Raw genomic sequence first — 21,577 nt, 5'->3', positions numbered from 1 at the left:
GATGTTAAGGGGCTTATGCACGGGTAAGTGGCAAGGCTAGCCCAGAACTCCAGGCCTCCCTAGCCCCTGCCCCTGGCTCAAGGAGGGTCCTTTAAGGATGCAGGTAGGAGGAGGTGGGGTATTGAGGGGCCTGCAGCTCTGGGAAGCACTGTGTGGATCTTGAGTAAGCTCTGCCCTCCTCTGATAGTCACTTTTCTCATCTGAGAAATGGGGGCAGGGGCGGTGGGCAGACCCAGGGCCCTTGCCAAACAGACATCACCAGGAGCCGAGGAGCAAAGGGTCTGCAGAGCCCCTGATCACTCCTTCTCCCTCCTCCAGGAGACTCCAGCCCGGCCTCTGACCTCAGTCCACTCCGACCGTGCCCAAGCGGGCCTTTCCTCTAGTGCTGCGCTGGGGCCTGACTGTGTGACCAGGCCAAGGTGTTAACCCTCTCTGCGCCTCAGCGGCCTAATCTGTAAGATGGAAGGATGAAAATGGACCTCAGTAACTCATTAAATATTTGTTGAGCACCTGCTATGTGACAGGCTGGGCTTTGGGGACCTCGGAGTGGAGCACAGATTCCACCTTCACAGAACTCAGTCTGGGGGGGGCGGGGGTGGGAAGGCGGTGACAAAGGCGGCCTGGTGTAACAGACCATGGGGCCATGGAGCTCAGGGAAGGGGCCCCCACCTCAGTAGTTGATGGGTGGGGTTGTTTCTAACCTATAAACTGAGATCACAAGAGTCAAATGTCAGGCGCTGGGAGGGTCCCAGGCTAAGAGCACAGCAAAGGGCTGGGGTGAGAGAGCGCCTGACATCCTATATAATAAAAGGGTAATATGCAAATTGACCCTAATGGCGGACCCACCTGGAATGACTGGCTGCTATGATGTGCACTGACCACTAGGGGGCAGACACTCAATGCAGGAGCTGCCCCCTGGTGGTCAGTGTGCTCCCACCGCTCAGCCAGAAGCTGGGATGTCCATGGGGAGCAGGCCTAAGCCGGCAGGTGGACATCCCCTGAGCGATCCAAGGCTGCCAGAGGGATGTCTGACTGCCAGCTTAGGCCTGATCCCCTGGGGAGCGGGCCTAAGCTGGCAGGTGGACATCCCCCGAGGGGTCCCAGACTGTGAGAGGGCGCAGGCCGTGCTGAGGGGACGACCCCCCCCCCCCCCCGAGTGCACAAATTTCCATGCACCAGGCCTCTAGTTTGAAATAAAGAAACATTTCCCAGTGGTTGGTGTTGAGAGTGGGTGGGGACAGTGTGGTGGGTGGAGAGCTGTGTGGGCCAAGAGCTGGCCACCAGGACTGGATGACTCTGGACCTCGGGAAAGCCGCTCAGCTACACCACACACTGCCATTCCACTGGCCTTCCGAGAAAAGGAAGAAAAATGGCAGATGGGGGAGGAGGAGGAAAGGGAAAGCTTATGTTGCAGAACTGGACTGTGGTTCCTGGAGGTATAGATCTAGATACAGATACAGATACAGATACAGATACAGATACAGATACAGATATCGATATGTAATTGACATCCCCCCTAGATACTGGGTGGCCCTGGGTGACACTCTGTCTGAGCTAGCACAGGCCATGGGGAATTTCTGGCTCTGACTCAGCAGGAAGTTGAGACATGGGGTGTGTGCAGCTCATTGCCCACCCGGGAGGTGGGCGGGTTGTGGGAACTCCCGGTGGTAAGGCCGCACAGCAGGAAACTGAGGTTTGGCCCCACGTTTCCCTGGGGTTTGTATCCACACGGCTGAGTCCGAGCCCCAGAGTCCTGCGCTCCTAGATCAGGATGGGTCAGCCCCTCACTCCCGCTGGGTCTCTGGCAGCGAGCTGAGGCAGGGCCTGACGCTGGACGGGGAAGTGACTTGTCCAAGATCTCTCCGGGCCCAGACTCTACTCCCCTAAGTTGCTCATTCAACAGACGTGTATGTGCTGGGCTCTGTGCAGGTGCTGGAAATGCCTGGAGGACATGACTGGCCTGAGTGCCCACACGGAGCTTAGAGCAGTATAATAGGTGGGTAGACCATAAGCAAGAAAACCAGTTAATACACAGGATGATTCCAGAGTGTGACAAGTACTTGAAAAAGATGAGTCAAGGTGGGTCAGGAGGGATGGGTGCAGTGTTGGATAGAGTGGTTGCCAAGGAGGTGACATTTGAACTGAATGACAAGGAGCTGGCCACGTGAATAGGGCAGTCCCGGTAGAGGATGCAGCAAATGCAAAGTCCCTGAGCTAGAAAAGAGCTCAGTGTGATTGGGGTTGGAAAGGTGACCCAGGTGGGTGGATGGTGACTACGTGGGAGTCAGGAGTTCAAACTGCAGGGCCTTGGCCAGGGTAAGGGGTGTAGGCTTTTGTCAAAACCAAATTAAAGAGCTGCATCTGAAACTGGGGGGCGGGACTCCCAGTGTCGTCTGGAGGTGTATGACCCTCACCTGCTCTGGGAGCCCAGGTCATTTGGGCGTGTCCCTGTCTCCACGTGGCCCTAGCGAGGAGGGAGTTGCCTTTTTCGGGAGGAAATGTCACTTCCCCAGCCAACGTGGGTGATGAACGAACTTCTCACCATTGTCCCCTAGGGGTTGGGTCTATGAAAACAGAAACTGGACAGATGAGGACCTGGGAGAGGCTGAAGGGTTCTGGTTTGGGGACTCACCGTGCGCCTTGCCTTGTATGAATGACAGGCCGCAGAGAGAGACTGAACCTGGGCCACTACCCTAGAGGTGTGCCCAGGGCGGGGGCGGGGGAGGCAGAAGGGCAGAGCTGCTTCAGCAGGATGGGGAGAGACCCAGAGGCCTGGAACCCCAGCTTGGGCGACGTGGCTTTGCACCCCGAGCAGGGGAGCCTTGGAAGGTTACTGAGCTGAGGGCAGATACCCAGCGTGAATACCCTGAGGTTGTGCCCACGCCAGAGCCTCTGAGAAACAGGAACCTGGACTTTGGAATGGGGCCAGAGCAAGAGCACAGGCTGGTGCCAGGCCAGGCCCCGCAGAGGGTGGTGGGTGTGGTGGGGTGGTAAGGTGAGCTTTCTGGACCATGAAGTATTTTGTGAAAACAACACTTTAAATGGAAAGTATGCTTTCCACTTCACCACAGGCCTGCCCCTCCCCATTGTCCCATATCTGACCTCTGAAGGCACTTGAGTTTGAAATCTCTAAGGGACCCCATCTGAGCCTTCAAATGGGACACGTTTCAGCACCTGCCGGGGCTGCACTGAGTTGTGTTGGACCTCGGGAAAGCTCAGGGAAGGGGGCTTTTGGGAAGTGAAGATGGTGGTTGGAGCCCTGGATCTGGAGTGAGACTGCCCAGGGGGGGAATCTGCCTGCCACAAGCTGTCCCGCACCGTCTCACTAGGAGGGAGGGAAGTGCTGTTATCCCACCTCACAGAGAAGTGCTGAGGCTCAGGTGACGGTTACACCATCAGAGACAGTCCAAGCAGGGCTGCCACAGAAAATGCAGGACACCCAGCTCCACCGGAATTTCAGATTTTTAACTATTCGTTGTTTATATGAAATTCCAAAGAAACTGGGCGTCCCATATTTTACTGGTAACCCTACCAACTTGAAACTCTGGGCTGCCTGGCCCCAAGCCCCTGTTTAATTTTCCTACCGACTCCCCCATTTCGGAAATAGAGAAATTCAAGTCCAGAGGGCCAGGCAGGCCGCTCAGCCCGAGCTGGGCAGGAGCTTAGACAACTGTGGCAGGACAGAAAAGATGGGGGAGGATGCTGAGCTCAGACATCACCCCCGGGCTGAGGCCCGCCTCCCGCCCGCAGGCCCCGCCCACAAACCCCGAAGACCTGGCAACCGGCCGCGCAGGTCCCTCCCAAGCCGCGCAGGCCGGACTCGTAGCCCCGCCCATCCCATCAGGCCCCGCCCCACCTCGTCCCTGTCTCGGCCCGGGATTCGCTGACCCCGCCCCCGCCGCTCTGGCCCCGCCCCGCCCCAGTCTCCGCCCGGGATTCGCTGGCCCCGCCCCCGCCGCCGGCAGCGCACTTTCGCCTTCCAGCTGCCAAAGCTGCGGCTGGGGCGCTCCCTGTGCCCCGAGGCCCGGGGTTCCAGCCCGGCTCACCCGGCCCGCGGGCCATGGAGCTCCGAGCAGCGGATCAAGAGCAGCCGGCGGGTCCCAACCTGCCCGCGCGGTTAGCGCTCGGCTGGGGGAGGGAGCGGTGGAAACGGGTAGAGGGGCGGAAATCCTCCTGTCTCTCCCCAGGCCTCTGCATGCCCCGCGGGTAGTGAGGTAGGAGGGTGGGTGGGAGTCGGAGCGCCGGGCTTCTGGTTCCATTTGACCCAGATTCGACCGGTGACCTTGAGCCCAGGGTTCCCCCTCTCTGCCTCTCCTTCCTCATTTGCACAATGGGATTTGGGTTGGTGGACGTGTTCAAAGGACCGGGACAGCGCTGCCTGGTGTTTGGGGACTTCGATTTTCAGAAGATATTTGCCTTGACCCGGGCCTGTACCCTCCCCTGCCTCAGTTTCCCTGGGAAGTTTCCTCTGAGGCCTGGGACCCAGCTCTGAGTTTCTGGGTCTTGACAGGTGCCTGGCTCCCACCCCTTCCCAGCCCTGGAGACAGCAGCCCCCCTGCTGCTGAGCGGCAGCGACAGCATGAAGGCTCGGGTAAGTGGGAGAAAGGAAAGCTCACCGGGGACTTGGAGGTGGCTTCTGGCATAGCAGCCTCAGTAGCCTCGCACACCCCAGGACTGACTCACTTCTGACCCCACTGAGCTGAGGAGAGGGGCAGACTGGCCTCAAGGCCCAGCTCTGGTCTAGCGGGCGGTGTGGCCCCAAACAGGCGGCGTTCTCTCTCTGGTTTCAGTGCCTTGCCCCTATCCCATCCCCTGTAAAATGGAGGTAATAGTACTATCTTCCGTGAGCATCCTGGAGCTCACCCGGGATGGGAGTGGGCTATGGGGTGAAAGTTCAGTTTAGCTGTTCTTGACCTGATCCAGGAGCCCCGGTGTGGGAGAGAGCACTGGAGGTTGGGGAGTCGCCCAGCCCTGCCTGAATTGAGATCTCTGGTCCCTCGTGCACAGGGCACCAGATGCCAGGCAGAGCCTGAGTACTCAGGGGCTGGACATTCCCACCCCATCCCCCAGCTGGCCACACAGATTTATTTTTAGAAGCTGATATGGTTTGTGGGCAGAAAAAGTTGTGCTTCATCGAGATATTCCTGTGGGGATGGCGGGGGCTGCTTTCCCACCTCTGGTTTTCTAAGAGCACCAGCCAGCCGCTAGGCGACTCCTCACGGTGGCTGAGGGACCTGGGCCTGGGCAGGCTTGGAGGAAATTAGAGTCCAGAGAGGTACAGGTGGTGACAATGGTAGCCCAGGACAGGATGGCAGCCCTGGGTCATGACCCCTCCCCCCCCCCAGCCCCCAACCCGGGCAGCCCCTCCTCAAAGGCTTGGTTGGGGCTTTCACAAATTCCGATGGCAGGGCTAGCCCTCCAGTAGGGCTTCTTAGTTCAAGTGGCCTTTGGTCCATGGTTTCTGGAGGCAGAGCCCCTGGACAGCAGCTTTCAATTATTGAATCTTTCCTTCCTTCCTTCCTTCCTTCCTTCCTTCCTTCCTTCCTTCCTTCCTCCCTTCCTTCCTTCCGTCTTTCTTTCTTACTTTCTTGATTTTTAGAGAGTGATGAAGAGAGAATGAGAGAGAAACATTGATTTGTTGTTCCACTTATTTATGATTCATTGATTGATTCTTTTTGTAAATATATTTTTAGAGGAAGGGAGAGGGAAAGAGAGATAGAAACATCAATGATGAGAAAGTTATTGATCGGCTGCATCCTGCATGGCCCCTATTGGGGATCGAGCCCGCAACCTGGACATGTGCCCTTGACCGGAATTGAACCTGGGACCCTTCAGTCCACAGGCCGAAGCTCTATCCACTGAGCCATACTGGCTAGGGCATTGATTGATTCTTGTATGTGTCCTGACCAGGGATCGAACCTGCAATCTTGCATACCGGGATGATGCTCTAACCAACAGAGCTACCCGGCCAGGGCAGCCATTTCCTGAATGACGCATCCCTCACATCCCTTCTTGATCTCCCTTACTCACCTCGACTGCTGACCCAGATCATGATCATCAGCCTGGCGGGCTGCTACTGAGTCAGCGGGTGGAGGGGATGGAGGATGGTCATACCGGCAGCCACAGTCCAGGGTCTGCAGGGGCCTGGTTGCACTGCTGAAGAGCACTCTCCTGTCCTCACGTGCACAGTGCTTTACAGTATACAGAGCACTTTCACCCCTGAATTCACACCGGCCCCTATTTTGTAGAGGCGGAAAGAGGCCCAGAGAGGCGGAGAGACATACCCCAGGCTGCACAGTGCACCTCGGCTTCTGCTTAAGAGCATGGGCTCTGCAGCCTGGGTTTGAGGTCTCACGACCCAGTTTTCTCGCTGTATGGATCTGAGTTACACACTTCACTCAAATCCGTTTCATCTAGAACCTAAGGCTTATCTCCAGAGCCTCCTGTGCCCTGAGCCTGGCAGCCCAGAAGAAGGCCTGGTTAATGGAGACTTTGGATTCTGCTGATGTTCTAGGACAGTGATGGGCAACCTTTTCAGCTTGGTGTGTCAAACTTCGCCAAAAAACTGAGTGTAACTCGGGTAGTGTGTCACTTTGAGGAAAAAACATTATTTCGCAAATGTTTCATCCTCAGGAGCAGCAAATGTTTCATCCTCAGCATGCGGCCGCCTTAGCGGCCACGTGTCATCAGAAATGGCTATGCGTGTCAGTGCTGACACACGTGTCATAGGTTCGCCATCACTGTTCTAGGAGCTACTGAGCTGGAGTTTGGACCCATGAAGCTGGGATACAGCCCCCCTTATAGAAGCTTCTAGGAGCCCCAGGGACCCACATCCCCACCTTATTTATTTAAAAAAAAATTTAAATCTTTATTGTTAAGATTATTATAGATGTCCCTCTTTTTTCCTTCCATTGCCCTCCTCCACCTGGTTCCCACCCCACCCCAGGCCTTCGCCCCTCTATGGTAATACATATATAAGATCTTTGTTTAAAAAAAAAAAAAAAGATCTTTGTTTAATCTCTTTCCGCCCTTCCACCCGCTTCCCTCTGAGAATCCTCAGTCTGTTCCATTTCCATGCCTCTGATTCTATTTTATTCACCAGTTTATTTTGTTCATTAGATTTCTTATTTGTTTAATTTGATTTTTAGATTCAATTGTGGGTAGGTATGTATTTGTTGCCGTTTTGTTGTTCGTATTTTTTATCTTTTTCTTTTTTTTCTCCCTCTTCTCAAAGAATACCCTTTAACATTTCATATAATACTGGTTTGGTGGTGATGAACTTCTTTAGCTTTTTCTTATCTGTGAAGCTCTTCAATCCTAAGGTCTTATCTGACCTTCAATCCTAAATGATAGCTTTGCTGGGTAGAGTAATCTTGTTGTAGACCCTGGCTTTTCATCAGTTTGAATATTTCTTACCACTCCCTTCTGGTTTGCATAGTTTCTGCTGAGAAATCAGCTGACAGTCATATGGGCATTCCCTTATAGATAACTAACTGTTTTTCTCTTGCTGCTTTTAAGATTCTCTCTTTGTCTTTAGCCCTTGGCATCTTAATTATGATGTGCCTTGGTGTGGGCTTCTTTGGGTTCCTCTTGTTTGGGATTCTCTGTGCTTCCTGGACTTGTAAGTCTATTTCTTTAACCAGGTAGGGGAAGTTTTCTGTCATTATTTCTTAAAATAGGTTTTCAGTATCTTGCTCTCTTCTTCTGGCACCCCCATATTGTGAATGTTGGTATGCTTGGAGTTGTCCCAGAGGCTCCTTACACTATCTTCATATTTTTGGATTCTTTTTTCTTCTTGCTCTGGTTGGGCGTTTTTTGCTTACTCATATTTCAAATTGTTGATTTGATTCTCAGAATCCTCTACTCTACTATTGAATCCCTGTATATTATTTTTTATTTCAGTCAGTGTATGCTTAATTTCTGACTGGTCATTTTCCATTTTTTTGGAAAATGGAAGATTTTGGAGGTTTCTAGAAGATTCTTGAGTAACCTTCTAACTGTGGTTTTGAACTCTATGTCCAGTACTTTGCTTTCTCCCATTTCTTTCATTTGTGACATGTTTCTTTGTCTCCACATTTTGGCTGCTTCCCTGTGTTTGTTTCTATGTATTGGGTAGAGCTGCTATGTCTCCTTGAGTTGGTAGAGTGGCCTTGTGTAGTAGGTGTCCTATAGAGCCCAGTGGCTCAGCCTCCCCACACCTGAGCTAGGAGCTCTAGGTGCACCCCTTTGTGAGCTGTGAGCACAGTCTTGTTGTAGTTGAGACTTGATTGCTGTTGGCGTCACTGGGAGGAGTTGACCTCCAGGCCAATTGGCTGTGAGGACCAGCTGCAACTACAGTGGGAGAACTGCTATGCAGGAGACACTCCTATGGAGCAGGACTTGCTTCAGTGGGGCTTTGGTGCTCACTGAGTCTCCCCCTGAGTGTGTTGCTTATGGATGTGTAGAGTTATAATCTGATATGGTCTGACACTGACCACTGGGTAACACTGGCTCTTGGGTCTCCAAGGAGGTGCAAAGTCAGCCACTGCCTGGGGCCACCCAGCAGGAGCTACAGAGAGATCTGCAGATTCCTCCTCTTTGTATCGGGTTTGGAAGTGCCTGGATGTGGCCCAGCTGTGAAGCAAGGCAGGCTGATGCTGGTGCTGGGTCTTGGGCTTTTTATTGATAGGTTTGGGGCTCCCTGACCAGCTGCAGCTTGTTTGAGATTTTAGCTTGAGCAAGGACAGGCCATTCATGTGCAAAAGCCACTGCAGGCAGCTTGGGTGGGGTTGTAAATTGGATGAGGAGGGGTCTTAGGGAATCACCAGGGCGGAGAAAACAGAAATGGCTGCCTGTCAGCCCTGTGACTGGGGAGGTCCCAGCATAGGAGCAATGATCCCTGTGGGCACCTCCGTCTGAGAGAAAGCTGCCCCCAAGTTCCTGCCCCGATGCCAGACAATCCAGTTCCTCCTCGTATGTGTCTGTGTCCCCCAAAGCCTTGCCCTGGTGCTGGAGCTCAGAGGAAGCAGGACCTTGTAAGTTCAGTTCGTGGCGCTGGCCTCTTAAGAGCAACAGCTTGGTCTCCAGTAACCTCCATGTCACTGAGCCCCAATCCTCACTGGTTTTTACAGCCCGTAGTTCTTACTGCCTGTAGGGACTTCTTTTCCCAGCTCTGGGACCCTGGGCTGGGGGTCTGGTGTGGGGCTGGGACCCCTTGCTCCTCTGGGCGGCCTCTGCAGAGACAATCTCCCTCCCGATTCAAAAAGCGGCACATGTGGATGCTGGACCAGCCCGTTTCACACCTCTGCACCCCCTCCCAGCCTCAGTGGGCTTTCTTCTTTACCTCTCTAGTTCTAGGACTTCCATTCAGCCAGCCTTCCAGCGGTTCTGGATGACGGTTGTCCTGTAATTTGGTTGTAATTCTGATGTGGTTGTGGGAGGCGGGGAGTGCAGGCCGTCACCTTCCTACTTTGCATATATTCCCCACACCCCCACCTTATGACCGCTGTCCCCCCAGGGTCGGCTCCTGCTCGTCATCCTGTGCTCCGTGGGCTTCTCTGCTGCCTACGTCCTGCTGTGCTGCTGGGCCTGCCTGCCCTTCTGCCTGGCCTCCTGCCTGGGCCCCCGCCTCGCCACCGCCAGGCCCACGGCGCCAGGGCCCCTGCCCTTCAGTGGATATAGCCGAGTGCCAGATGGGAAGGTGAGTCAGCCAGGCGGCGTGCCGGGGGCAGTGAGACCTGGGCTCCTGCCAGGGCAGCCTGGGCCTGGCTGGGCTCCTCTGCTCACCAGCTGTGTGGTGTTGAACTTCACCTCTCTGAGCCCCAAATTCTAAGAGGAAATGGATTTAAAAAAATTTTTTTTAAATAATTCTTTATTATTGTAAATATTACACATGTCCCCCTTTTTCCCCCATTGACCCCCTCCCAGACCCTCACCGCCCCGTTGTCTGTGGCCGTGGGCCATGCATATATATGCATACAAGGTTCTTGGTTGATCACCTCCCCCGCCTTCCCTCCGAGATTCTGCACTCTGCTCCATGCTGAGGAAGTGGGTTTTTTAATTCAACAAATATCACCTGGCTGCTGTCAGCTGCGCGCTGGGGGTGGCTGGCCTGCTGGCGCTCCCGTCCCAGCGGGGAGACGGACAGACATCCTAACGTGCTGCTGAGAGGCGCATCTTCAGATCTACCTGTGGGCACACAAGCCGCTTGTTCAACAAGCGTGTGTTTGGCGCCTTGAATGTGTCGCGCCTTGTGCTGGTTGCTGCTGGGGGTAGAGATGCCACAGGGAAAAGTCGTGAAGACCCAGAGCTGTCCCTCTCATGGAGTGACGGGGGTGCCGGAGCCCAGGTGCCGAGGTAGCTGTGCCCCGGCCCTGACAGCACCCACCTCCCATGCCCGCTCTGCCGGGCGAGGTCAGAGCACGTTACACCCCTCACCCTCATGTCAGTGGCCCCACACGGTCGGTCGGTTTCTCAAAGGCGTCCTGCCTGCATTAGCCCCGGCGCCAGGAAGTCCCATTTCGGAGTCGAAGGCTCTCTGAGTGTTGGTCGCAGGGAGGTGCGCTCAGGGACCCTGGCTTGGAGGAGACCTATTTTGGGTCTTCATTCCTCCGAGTTGCCTCCTTTTCTGTAAAGGATGGTCGTTGTAGCTTCTCTCTCTGTAGGGCTGCTGTGAAGGTTCAGCTGGGTGCCCCACAGGCTTGGCCTGGGGTGGGGTAGGCAAATGCTGGGGTGGCCTGGGGGGACCCTTCCAAGGTGGTGACCAGTGTTCATTTCAGACTCTCAGAGCTCATGGGGAGGTGGCCTGATCCTCTGGGTTTGTTAAGAGAAGCAGGAAATTCAAGTCTTGACTGTCAAGGAGGCTGGTTTTATAAATTAGGGAACGATTAGGTATTTTGAAGACTGTGTGGAACACAGTCTGGGGCTGGCTGTGACCTTGGATCTGAACAGACCCCAGTTGTCAGGACAAGCTAAGCTGAGGGCAGAAGGAGGAAGTCTTGTTCTTTATGGCTGGGTTTGGAAATGGTCCTACGAGTTCTTAAATCAACATGTTAGATATGAAATGTCCCTGAGTGGGGTATGACAGCGTGTCTTTTATTAACTGGAATGAATGTTCCCTAGCCTTTACTGGCCTCCGTAACCGCCTTCCCCCCGCAGGGCACGGAGGCCTGGGTAGGGAACAAGACCTGTCCTGGGAGACCCGAACCCTGACCCCAAGTGAATATTTGCAGGCTGGTTGGCTCCGATTCTGCCTCTTGGGGGATAATGAGATGGGGGCTGGGCCCTCATTGTGTCCTAACTCTGTGCCATAACTCTCTAGGCATTTACAAATTTTATATATATATATAAATTTCAGAGAAGAAGGGAGGGGGAGAGAGAGATAGAAACATCAACGATGAGAGAGAATCATTGATCGGCCCTGCCCCACACTGGGGATGGAGCCCACCACCTGGACATGTGCCCAGACTGGGAATCGAACCGTGACCTCCTGGTTCATATGTGGATGCTCAACCACTGAACCATGCCGGCTGGGCTCTCCAGGCATTTTTCATTGAATTCTCAAAACCTGGCCAGGTAAATGCTATTTTTATCCCCATTTTACTGCTAAGGGAATTGAGACTCAGTGAGGCAAAATGACTTGCCTAAGGCCATGCATGCAGCTGGGAACGGGCGGAGCCAGGATTCAGGCTCAGAACCAGAGGTTCCCGACATTGCTGTGGACACTAAAGACTGCTTTAAACATTTCTTTTTAATTGATTTTTAGGGAGAGGGGAAGGGAAAGGGGGAGAGAGAGAAATACCGATGTGAGAACAGAACATGAATAGGCTGCTTTCAGCATACCCCCTAGTGGGGATGGAGTTTGTGACCCAGGCATGTGCCCTGACTGGGAATCAGTGCCCAGGATGGCGCCAACTAACTGAGCCACACCAGCCGGAGCTAAAGACTCTGTTTTTACTTACTAAACTGGACACATGAGTGAGGCTCAGGCAGAGGAAGGAGTGACTAAGAATGATTTTGAAGAGTTGGAGTTTATATTTACTTGACAAACACATATATGGCACCCAGCCTGTGCTAGACACAGTGCTAAGTGCTTTATAAATATTTGCTCATGTGACCCTACTAACGCATTCACGATGAAGAGCTGGTTGGGGCCTCAGCAGTAGGAACAAGGGCTGTGTGTGGCTAATGAAAAGCATAGGGCTCTGAACCAGAAGCTCAGCTCTGCCACCTGCTGTGGGTATGGCCTTGGGAAAATCACTCCACCTGCCCAGCCTCAGTTTCCTCATCTGTAAAATGGGTTGATAAAGTACTTTGATACTTTGATACAGAGATCAAGTGAGGTCAGTGGATGTTTCTAGGGGGAGGAAGCAGAGGGCGGAGGTTATGTGCCCACACCTCTCTCTCTCTCTCCCCCCCACTCTCTCCCCCTGCAGCCATTGGTCCGAGGGCCTTGCCGCAGCTGTGCCGTGGTGTCCAGCTCTGGCCAGATGCTGGGCTCAGGCCTGGGCACCCAGATCGACGGTGCTGAGTGCGTGCTACGCATGAACCAGGCGCCCACCGTGGGCTTCGAGGCGGACGTGGGCCAGCGCAGCACCCTGCGCGTGATCTCGCACACGACCGTGCCGCTGCTGCTGCGCAACTACTCGCACTACTTCCAGCAGGCCCGCGACACGCTCTACGTGGTGTGGGGCCAGGGGAGGAACATGGACCGCACGCTGGGCGGCCGCACCTACCGCACGCTGCTGCAGCTCACCCAGATGTACCCGGGCCTGCAGGTGTACACCTTCACCGAGCGCATGATGGCCTACTGCGACCAGGTCTTCCAGAACGAGACGGGCAAGAACCGGTGAGCTGGGCCTGCCTGCTGGGCCTCCCTGGTGGCCGGGGTCAGCAGGGATGGAGGCAGGTGTGGCCCTGCCCTCTCAGGGGGAGCAGGGATCAGAGAGACCGTCGTTCATCAGATTATCACAGAGCTCGAGGCGGTGGAGAGGGGCATTGGGCCTCGCGAGCACTGACCAGCGTGGGGCAGTCAGGGAGCTCTTCCCTCTACCCCCGCCGCCTCCTCCACACATCTGTCTCCCCCCGTCCCCCCCCTGTTCCCCCCAGCTCAGGAAATATAGCACCCGGGTTTCCACCCACTCCCCTCATTCCATCACCTGCCACGTACAATGGGTCTTGAATCTCACAGGTGCCACTGTCCCCCCGCCCCCCCACACACACCCTTGCAGCTCCTCCTCAGTGGTGTCTGCTGTGTGAGCTCCAGTCACCCCAGTCATCCGTCACCTGCCCTCTACCTACAGCAGCTTCGATTCCCATGGAGAATAAAGTCCAGATTCCACCTTCTCCCCTCCCCTGGCCTACAAGCCTCGTATGATTTGGCCCCTGCCTGTCCTGTTCCTGCCATACTGGCCGTCTGGGCTTCCTCACATATCCACACTGGTTCTCACCTTCATGCCTTTGCATACGTCGTTCCTTCTGCCTAGAATGTTCTCCCCCCAAATCTCCCATGACTAACCCCTTCTTGCCCTTTAGGCCTGCGTGGAAGGTCACCTCCTCAGAGAAGCCCTCCCTGATCACCCCGTCTGGTGATACCTCCCACCTGATGCTCTTTATTCCTTTGTTTCCTTGTCTTCTCAGCTGTTCTCTCCCAGCTGCCTCCTCCTTTGAGAGGAGGGTGTGGCAGAGTCCAATTTGAGGGAATGAACCACCTCCTAATGCCTCTGTGGAGGTGGAGGTGAGTGGCCCTCAGATGGGCGAGTTACCAGTGCTGGTGTCTGAGTGAGTGACGGTCTCGCTCCGAGTTAGGTGTAAAGGCACGGGAGTGCTCTGGGCTGACAGTGTTCCCTCCCCATAGCCAGCGGTAATTACCCCCATTTCACAGATGGGTCACTGAGGCTCAGAGAGGTTCGTGAGCAAATCAGATACCCCAGAGCAGGTGCAGGGTTTGAATCAAAGCCCGTTTGACTCCAGACCACCCCCTTTCCCACTTCCAACCACTGCTCTGCTGCCTCCTGCTCTTCCCCCCCAGCTCGGTCCCTTAGATCCAGAGAGGATGTGGCCAGGGCCGCTCCCATCTTCCGAAGGTTTGCTCACGCCCTGCGTGGGTGGTGAGGACTTGAACAGATCCGGTTTGTGTCCAGCTCTGCCTGTGGCCCACTGCAGACCTTGGGCCGGCCCTGTCCCCTTCCCGGCCTCCCCCAGGACCCCTCTGTGGGGGTCAAGGTGAGTGGCCTTCAGCTGGGAGGCCCACCAGCGCTGTGCCTGGAGGGAGCCGAGGGAGGCTCGGGCCTCCACAGCCCCTGGTTCTGAGGGAGGGGCGGCCGGCTGACTGTGTTTTCCCTGCCAGGAGGCAGTCAGGCTCCTTCCTCAGCACCGGCTGGTTCACCATGATCCTCGCCCTGGAGCTCTGCGAGGAGATCGTGGTCTATGGCATGGTCAGCGACAGCTACTGCAGGTCAGGCCAGCCAGGCCCCGGGCAGGAGGGGCGCCGGGGAGGCCGGGAGGACCGTGGGCCTCACGCTGGAGGATCTGGGGAGCTGCGGGGCGCAGGGTGTGTGGGCTTCCGGGTGGGTGGTGGAGGCATGGACGTCCCTTGAGCTGGTGCCCGGGGGGAAGGGGCTCAGCCTCTGGGACTGGCTCGATGCCCGTCGCCACTCTGCCCGTGTAGCCTGAGGCCAGACACGCCACCTCCGTTTCCTTATTGTGAAAGAGGGAAAACAATCACACTTCTTCAGAAGGTTGTGCAAACATTTACGGAGAGAATAACCTACAGAAGTGCTCATTGCAACGTTGGGGCCGAGCACAGGGACGTGACATATTCCGTCTGCGTTTTTCCTTTAGCTAGCCTTCGATTTCAGTACTGTTGTAACTAATGAGTCCAGAAAGGGTCCCATGTTCTCACCCTCTCTTCTCTTTGGAACTTACTTGTTGAGCACGTGGGTGAGATGGCAGGAGCCTGTGTGCCCTCTGCCGAGGCACCTGGGCAGACCACCTACGGGCATGATGCCAACGAGTAGGTGGGTGGGCGCCACAGGGCATCAGGGGTGCCTTACCAGGAGCCTAGCACCAGCAAGGCACTTCGTAGTCTTCATCTTTTTTAAAAAAATATTTTTATTGATTTTATTTTATTATTTTTAAATATATTTCAGAGAGGAAGCGAGAGAGAGAGAGAGAGAGAGAGAGAGAGAGAGAGAGAGAAACATTAATGATGAGGAAGAATCATTGACTGGCTGCCTCCTGCACACCCCACACTGGGGACTGAGCCCACAACCGGGTATATGCCCCGAATTGAACCGTGACCTCCTGGTACATAGGTCGATGCTCAACCACTGAGCCACGCCAGCTGGGCTGTAGACTTCATCTTTTGGACCTGTGGACTCAGCATGGAAGGTGGATGCCACCATCCCCATTTTACAGATGGGTTCTTGAGGCTCATGGGGTAGGCCTCTGCCCTCTAGTCAACCAGCTTGCAAGAGGCGGAGCTGGGGATCAAATACTGGCCTTTGGGATGCGTAAGCTGCCCTGCTCCTCCGTCTGCCCCGGCCTCCCCCCCGGACAGGAATGGGACCCCGGGAGGCTGTAGTTCCCGGTGAGGGTGGCCGAGGTCAGGGCGGGGTCTGGCGGGAGGCCAGAGAGTTCCGGTGCCCACACCTGTCCCTGCTCCCCACCCCACAGGGAGAAGAGCCACCCCTCAGTGCCTTACCACTACTTCGAGAAGGGCCGGCTGGACGAGTGTCAGATGTACCTGGCGCACGAGCAGGCGCCCCGCAGCGCCCACCGCTTCATCACCGAGAAGGCCGTGTTCTCCCGCTGGGCCAAGAAGAGGCCCCTGGTGTTCGCCCACCCGTCCTGGGGGGCCCAGTAGCCCCGCTGCCCAGCCGGCCGCACTGCCTTCACCAGGCCTCCGTTCCACTCACTCAGCCAAAAACCTTTAATTTATGGATCCTGCCTCTGCCACGTGCGGGCGCACCTAGGGTTCCTTCCTGCCTCCCGTGGGGACACGTGGAGCCATCTCGGGCTCCAGACTTGAAGGGGAGAAGAGGGGGCCATGGTGACCTGTGTACACTCCTCCCCATCCCCCCTCCCTGAATAAGCTGAATCTTTTTTTTTATTTTTAATATATTTTTATTGATTTCAGAGAAGGGAGAGGGAGAGAGAGAGATAGCAACATCAATGATGAGAGAGAATCATTGATCAGCTGCCTCCTGCAGGCCCCACACTGGGGATCGAGCCCGCAACCCGGGCATGTGCCCTGACTGGGAATCTAACCATGACCTCCTGGTTCATAGGTCGATGCTCAACCCCTGAGCCATGCCGGCCGGGAAATAATCTGACTCTTAAACTTTGGGGTTCATCCCACCTCGGTGTCTGTCCAGTGGCCTTTGCCCCAGGGCTGATGGTCCCCCACTCACCAGCTTCGTGACCTTCAACCTTGTACCAGCCGAGGCCCTTCCTCTCTACACGCCCCGCCACCCACCTTTGGTGCCACACTCCCCAAACTGGTCGCCCAGGTCAGGGCAGCCCGGGGCTTGGTGCTGGTTGGGTGAAGGGGCCTTTGAACTGTGACTTGCCAGGGCCACCTCGCGTGTACGGGTAAACGTGTTTTCTGGAACCCTGTCTGCAGTGTGGTTGTGTGTCTGGGGGTAGGAAGTGGGGCTCCTCGCCCCGCCACAATCCCATCACCTGTTGACCTGAGGGCAGGCCGAGTCCTGGGCCCCTCCCCAAACCCACAGCTGGCTGGGCTTCTGGCCATTTCATCTGCCTGCGAGTTTCTTCCCCAAGAGCCCGCCCCTTCCCCACCAGGTCAGAGAGTCTGGCCGGCGGCTGCGCTGGGACTCCGCCCCGCACCCAGTGGCAGAGGGCGGAGAGTCGGGCCTGGAAGGAAAAGACTCTGGGTGGGAAGGAAATTCCTCTACCCCACACCACGCCCCTGGTCCAGGGTCAAGTTCCAAGGACCTTGCCAGTTAAATTCCCTATTAACTGGGATTGGTTACACTGCAAGAAAAGAAGGCTGGGCGGTGGGGGGGTGGGGGGGTGGCCTGAGGCTTGCCTTCTCTGAGCTTCACTCTCCTCACCTGGGATGTGGAAAAAGCCTGCCCACCAGCAAACAGCTAGCAAGGGTGTGCAGCCACCTGGCAGAGGGGCTCTGGGAGCCCACTTTACAGAGCAGGTGCAGCCACCAGCTGAGCCCGGATGGAGTCCCGGGTCTCAGAGCTGAGCCTGAGCCCCACCGTCTGGGCCCTGAACCAAGGGGCAGGAAGGAGCCACAGGGCTTCACACCCCTCCCTTCCTCCCTCCCTCCCACCTTCCTTCATCCGGAGACCAGGAGCCTGGCTGATGGAGGACCAGCTGGGATGGAGCCTGGGGTTCTAGCTTCAGTTCCAGGAGTCCGCCCCTTCATGGGGGGTGTGACCCCCGAGTTGCCCAGAGGGCCCTACGCTTGTTTAGCTGCTGATGCCGACTTGAAATTCTAATGAGTTGTGTGTGTTTTTAACAAGGAGTGGCATGTTTTCATTTTGTACGGGACCCCACAAACCCTGTAGCTGGTCGTGCGAGGGAGTGTGGGTGACCTTCTCCAGAGAGGCTGGAGACCTGGCATCCAGCCCACAGCCTGCCTTTTGCGCCTGCCTCCCCCTGCCCAGTGCCAGGCAGGCCCAGAGGCCCTGCAAGCGTGGGAGGAGGGCGGAGGGCAGAGAGCCCTGAGCTGGGGGAGAGGGAGCTGTGCGGTGGGAGGAGCAGGCCGGCAGCTGGACCACAGCTGCTGGCCTGGCAGCGGTGGGGTCTGGGCAGGTGTCGGGCAAAGTGGGTGTGGCCTGGCAGGCAGGGGGCTGGTGGAGGAACCGGGCGCAGAGGGAGGCCTCTGGAGTCAGATCCACCTCATTCTGGCTCTGGATCCTGGCAGATTGGTGCCTCTCTGGGCCTGTTTCCTCGTCTGTACAAAAGCCGTCCTTCCCTCACAGGATGAATTCGGAGAGGTGGCTGTCCCAGGGCTGACAATTGATATGTGGAGTCGGTCGCCCTAGCTCACCCATCGTCCTTGGCGGTGACAGATGGGTGTGAAGACCCCCACTCCCATCAACCCCCCTGCTCACAGCCTCATCCTTGGGCTCAGGGCCCAGGTCCGCCGGTCCTGATGGACTCAAACTGACCCTCCTCCCCGGCGGTTGCCTCCTCCCTCTCCCTCCCCTGGAATACACTGGCTTCACCCTCGGGTGTAGGGACAGAGGTGCCTCTGTCCTGGCCCTGCCCACAGGCAAGGCGGGTGTTTACTGCTGGGTTGGTCCAAGTAACAAGTATTTCTGGGCTTTGTCACCCCAGCGACTTCCTCCAGGAACCCTTCCCCCCGGGGGCTCCTGGCCGACCTGGTGGCTGCCAGCCTGCAGAGGGCTCGCTGGGGACCCCCTTCTCTCCACGGCAGCTCCTGCAGCTTCCGGGGTGAGTTGGGGCAGGAGCCCCCCAGCTCTAAGGAGTGTGGTGGGAGCACCCTGGTGTGCAGCTCCTCTTCGGGCCTCTGTCCACATCCTGGCTCCTTTGTCCCCTCAGCAGGCCAGCTGGGACCTCCTAGCTCCTCCTCCTGGGGGCACAGGGGAAGCCAGGTGAGCCTCACAGCCTGGAGGTGTCCTAAGGAGCCTCCATCCAGGTAGGAACTTGGGGCCAGGTCAGGAACTCTCACCAAACCTCTCGCCAGGAGAGGAAAGGGATATTGGTTCTTGCAGGTTCTGGTCCACACCCATGTCCAGGGCACCTGGGCCAGTCTGACGGCTCCCATCTCTGCCCCTGAAGAACCAGGTACTTCCTGGTTCCAGACCCACCGCCCAGGGCTTGGGGACAAGAGCTGTGGAGCAGCTACTGTGTGCCGGCCCTCCCCCAGCGGCTCTCTCGGCCCCTCTGGAGGGAGAGAGGCCGCAGTCCGCAGCCTCTGGGCGTCAGGTGGTCTGGATCCATGGCCATCCTTCCCTTATCCTTCGCGGCATAAGCAGGAGGCTGTCTGGGGTTTCCATGTACGTACAGGCATTGATCCAGGCCTGAAAAGCGTAAGTTCCCAGTAAAGCAAGAATAGAATCATTTCCTCATACCTCAGCCTACTTGATTTTAGTAAGTTAGCAACTTGACCAGAGCGGCTCCTCCCCTGGCTCTGCCCGGAACCCAGTGGGGAGTTTGGGGCGAGTCCTGTTCCCTCGATGGGTCCTGGTTTCCGTCTCTGTAAAGTGGGGGCGAGGGTGGCAGCTGAGGTCTCTGAGGACTCTTTCCGGGACCCCGTGGGAGGGGAAAATCCTAACGGCAAAGACTGCCGAGGGCCAAGAAGGGAGGTCACGCCTGGGATCCCCATCCTGGGGTGGGAAGGGCTGAAACAGAGGCCACGGGGGAGCGGCTCAGAGGTGGGGGCACACCAGGAGTGGCCACAGCCACCCATCCGTGAAGATCCTGGCACGGGCGAGGGCCGGCCTGGGCCTTCAGAGCGGAACGGCTTGTGGTTATTCAGCCTGGGACCCGTGCACACTCTGAACCTCACTTCTCGCTCGGGGCGGGGCGGGGGCGGGGGGGGGCGAGGAGGTGGTGGTGCTGGCAGTGCCCAGCTCACCGGCTGCGTTAAGGATTCAGGGAGGGTTGTTTGAAAGTGCTGTCATAGGAGAAAGCACATGATGCGTGGGAGCTGATGTTTTTCTCTTCCTAGCCGTTATTGAAGTGGTGGTTACTGTTCTTGGGCTGTCGGGCGAGCTCAAAAAGAGTTTGGAGGCTTTGGCTAGAAATAAATGATAAACATTTATTCAAGAGCCTTAGGGCTTGCAAACTGGAAAGACAGGCCATAGCCAGGTGTTCCGAAGAGGAAAGAAAAGCTGAGGGTCCTTTTAGTAAAAAGTCCATTCCTGAGGGGAGGCACTCCTGCACCTCAGCTCTGGGCTGGTGCTCACCATGCTGGTCTGGACCCAGGGCCATCCTCCCCTATCCCTCGGGGCATAAGCAGCCCCCACCACAGAGCCTCTTGGCCTAAGCCTGGGCCGGACACATGGCAGGCCTGAGGGGGGAGCTCCAGGTCCGGATTTGGTCCAGGAGCTGGGCTGCTGCACCCTCATTTCCAGAGGCCATTGGCCTGGGTCAGGGAGAAGGGCTGAGGACAGGATGCCCCACCCTAGCGCAGCCTCCAGCCTGCCGGGTGACCTCTGGCGAGGGGCTCCCCCTTTTCTGAGCCCCAGCAGGCGGTTCATCAGGCTTCCTGCCTGCCGGCCCTGGCCCCGGCTCTGTGGTTTTCCATGCCGGCAGGCCGCCAAGCTGGGCCAGGGATGGGCTGAGGCTCAGGAAGCAGATGGAAGTGACACCAGAGGGGCAGGAAGCCTTGAACCCGTGGCCCTCCCCTCTTGTGCCCACTGCCTAGTGGCCATGTCTCCAGAGCCTGGATGCTGGACCTTGCCCCGCCCCCTTTTGTTTTCATTAAAAATAAAATGATAGTAACTTATCAAATTAGTCCAATGCAAACGACCCGGAAGTTTATAAAGCAAAGAGTGAAGGTAGCACCCACGCCTCCCACCCCGAATCCACTGCCCGTGGTCCCTCTTAGATTCTTCCAGGCATCTGCTGTGTGCATTTACAAACATATACACATCTACGGTGGTATTTTTTTAAAAAAGGAATCATGCTACATATGCAGCTTATTTTTAATATATTTTTATTGATTTCATAGAAGAAAGGAGAGGGAGAGATAGAAACATCAATGATGAGATAGAATCATTGATTGGCTGCCTCCAACTGGGGATGGAGCCCGCAACCTAGGCAGGTACCCTGACCGGGAATCGAACCGTGACCTCCTGGTTCATAGGTTGATGCTCAACCCCAGAGCCATGCTGGCTGGGATGCAGTTTATTTTTTATAAATTAAAAAATAAGTTTTGAGTATAAGCATTGTGTGACCATTATCTTAAAACTTTTAGAAAATATAGTTAAGCCAAAAGAAAGAGAAAAAAAAGCAGCTCATAATCTCACCATTCCAGAAATGACCACTGTTAACACCTTAACCACTGTGATAGGCAAAAGGTATTTCCTTATTTTCATTTCTCTTTCCTATCTCCTTTTATTTTTTTATTTTATTGATTTTTTACAGAGAGGAAGAGAGAGGGATAGAGAGAGTTAGAAACATCGATGCGAGAGAAACATCGATCAGCTGCCTCTTGCACACCCCCTACTGGGGATGTGCCCGCAACCAAGGTACATGCCCTTGACCGGAATCGAACCTGGGACCCTTGAGTCCGCAGGCCGACGCTCTATCCACTGAGCCAAACCGGTTTCGGCTCCTATCTTCCTTTTAAAATACGGCAGTACACAAATGACAGCATTGATCATACCTGTAAGTTATAAAACATAATACAATGAACCTCTCGAACCCATGTCCCACTTAAAGACCAGACCTTTACGAGAAACCCACCCGCGGTGCCTCCTCCCCTCTCCCACATCTCTCCCTCCCCAGCAGACAACTGTGTTCTTGACTTTTGCTTTGAAAACTTTAATCACTCTGATAGGCACCAGCTATCTCCTGCCCCTGGCTGTGAGAGGTGGCCTGCTGCCGGCTATATGCTCAGACAATATATTGTGTAGCTCATTTGTCT

The 21,577-nt window shown here is 55.9% G+C and overlaps 1 protein-coding gene across 1 annotated transcript; it reads left to right on the top strand.

The window, feature by feature from the left end:
• The first annotated feature begins 3,991 nt into the window (after positions 1–3,991).
• Positions 3,992–16,584, top strand: ST6GALNAC4 (ST6 N-acetylgalactosaminide alpha-2,6-sialyltransferase 4). The gene is made up of 6 exons (XM_008152592.3): positions 3,992–4,116; positions 4,511–4,591; positions 9,497–9,679; positions 12,414–12,826; positions 14,327–14,434; positions 15,655–16,584. Exons 2-6 carry the CDS (start codon positions 4,580–4,582, stop codon positions 15,842–15,844), a joined length of 906 nt encoding a protein of 301 aa, XP_008150814.1. The 5' UTR covers positions 3,992–4,116; positions 4,511–4,579; the 3' UTR covers positions 15,845–16,584.
• The last annotated feature ends 4,993 nt before the right edge of the window (positions 16,585–21,577 follow it).

This window comes from Eptesicus fuscus, chromosome 15 (genome assembly GCF_027574615.1).
Source record: "Eptesicus fuscus isolate TK198812 chromosome 15, DD_ASM_mEF_20220401, whole genome shotgun sequence".
Taxonomy (NCBI): domain Eukaryota; kingdom Metazoa; phylum Chordata; class Mammalia; order Chiroptera; family Vespertilionidae; genus Eptesicus; species Eptesicus fuscus.
The sequence above is the reverse complement of the archived record's forward strand: the minus strand, read 5'-3'. Positions and strand labels throughout refer to the sequence as shown.

Bases quoted from the DNA above. Each gene is read 5' to 3' on its own strand.
- ST6GALNAC4 (XM_008152592.3), top strand. The intron at 12,827-14,326 runs GTGAGCTGGGCC...TTTCCCTGCCAG, and splicing joins AACGAGACGGGCAAGAACCG to GAGGCAGTCAGGCTCCTTCC. The intron at 14,435-15,654 runs GTCAGGCCAGCC...CCCACCCCACAG, and splicing joins GTCAGCGACAGCTACTGCAG to GGAGAAGAGCCACCCCTCAG.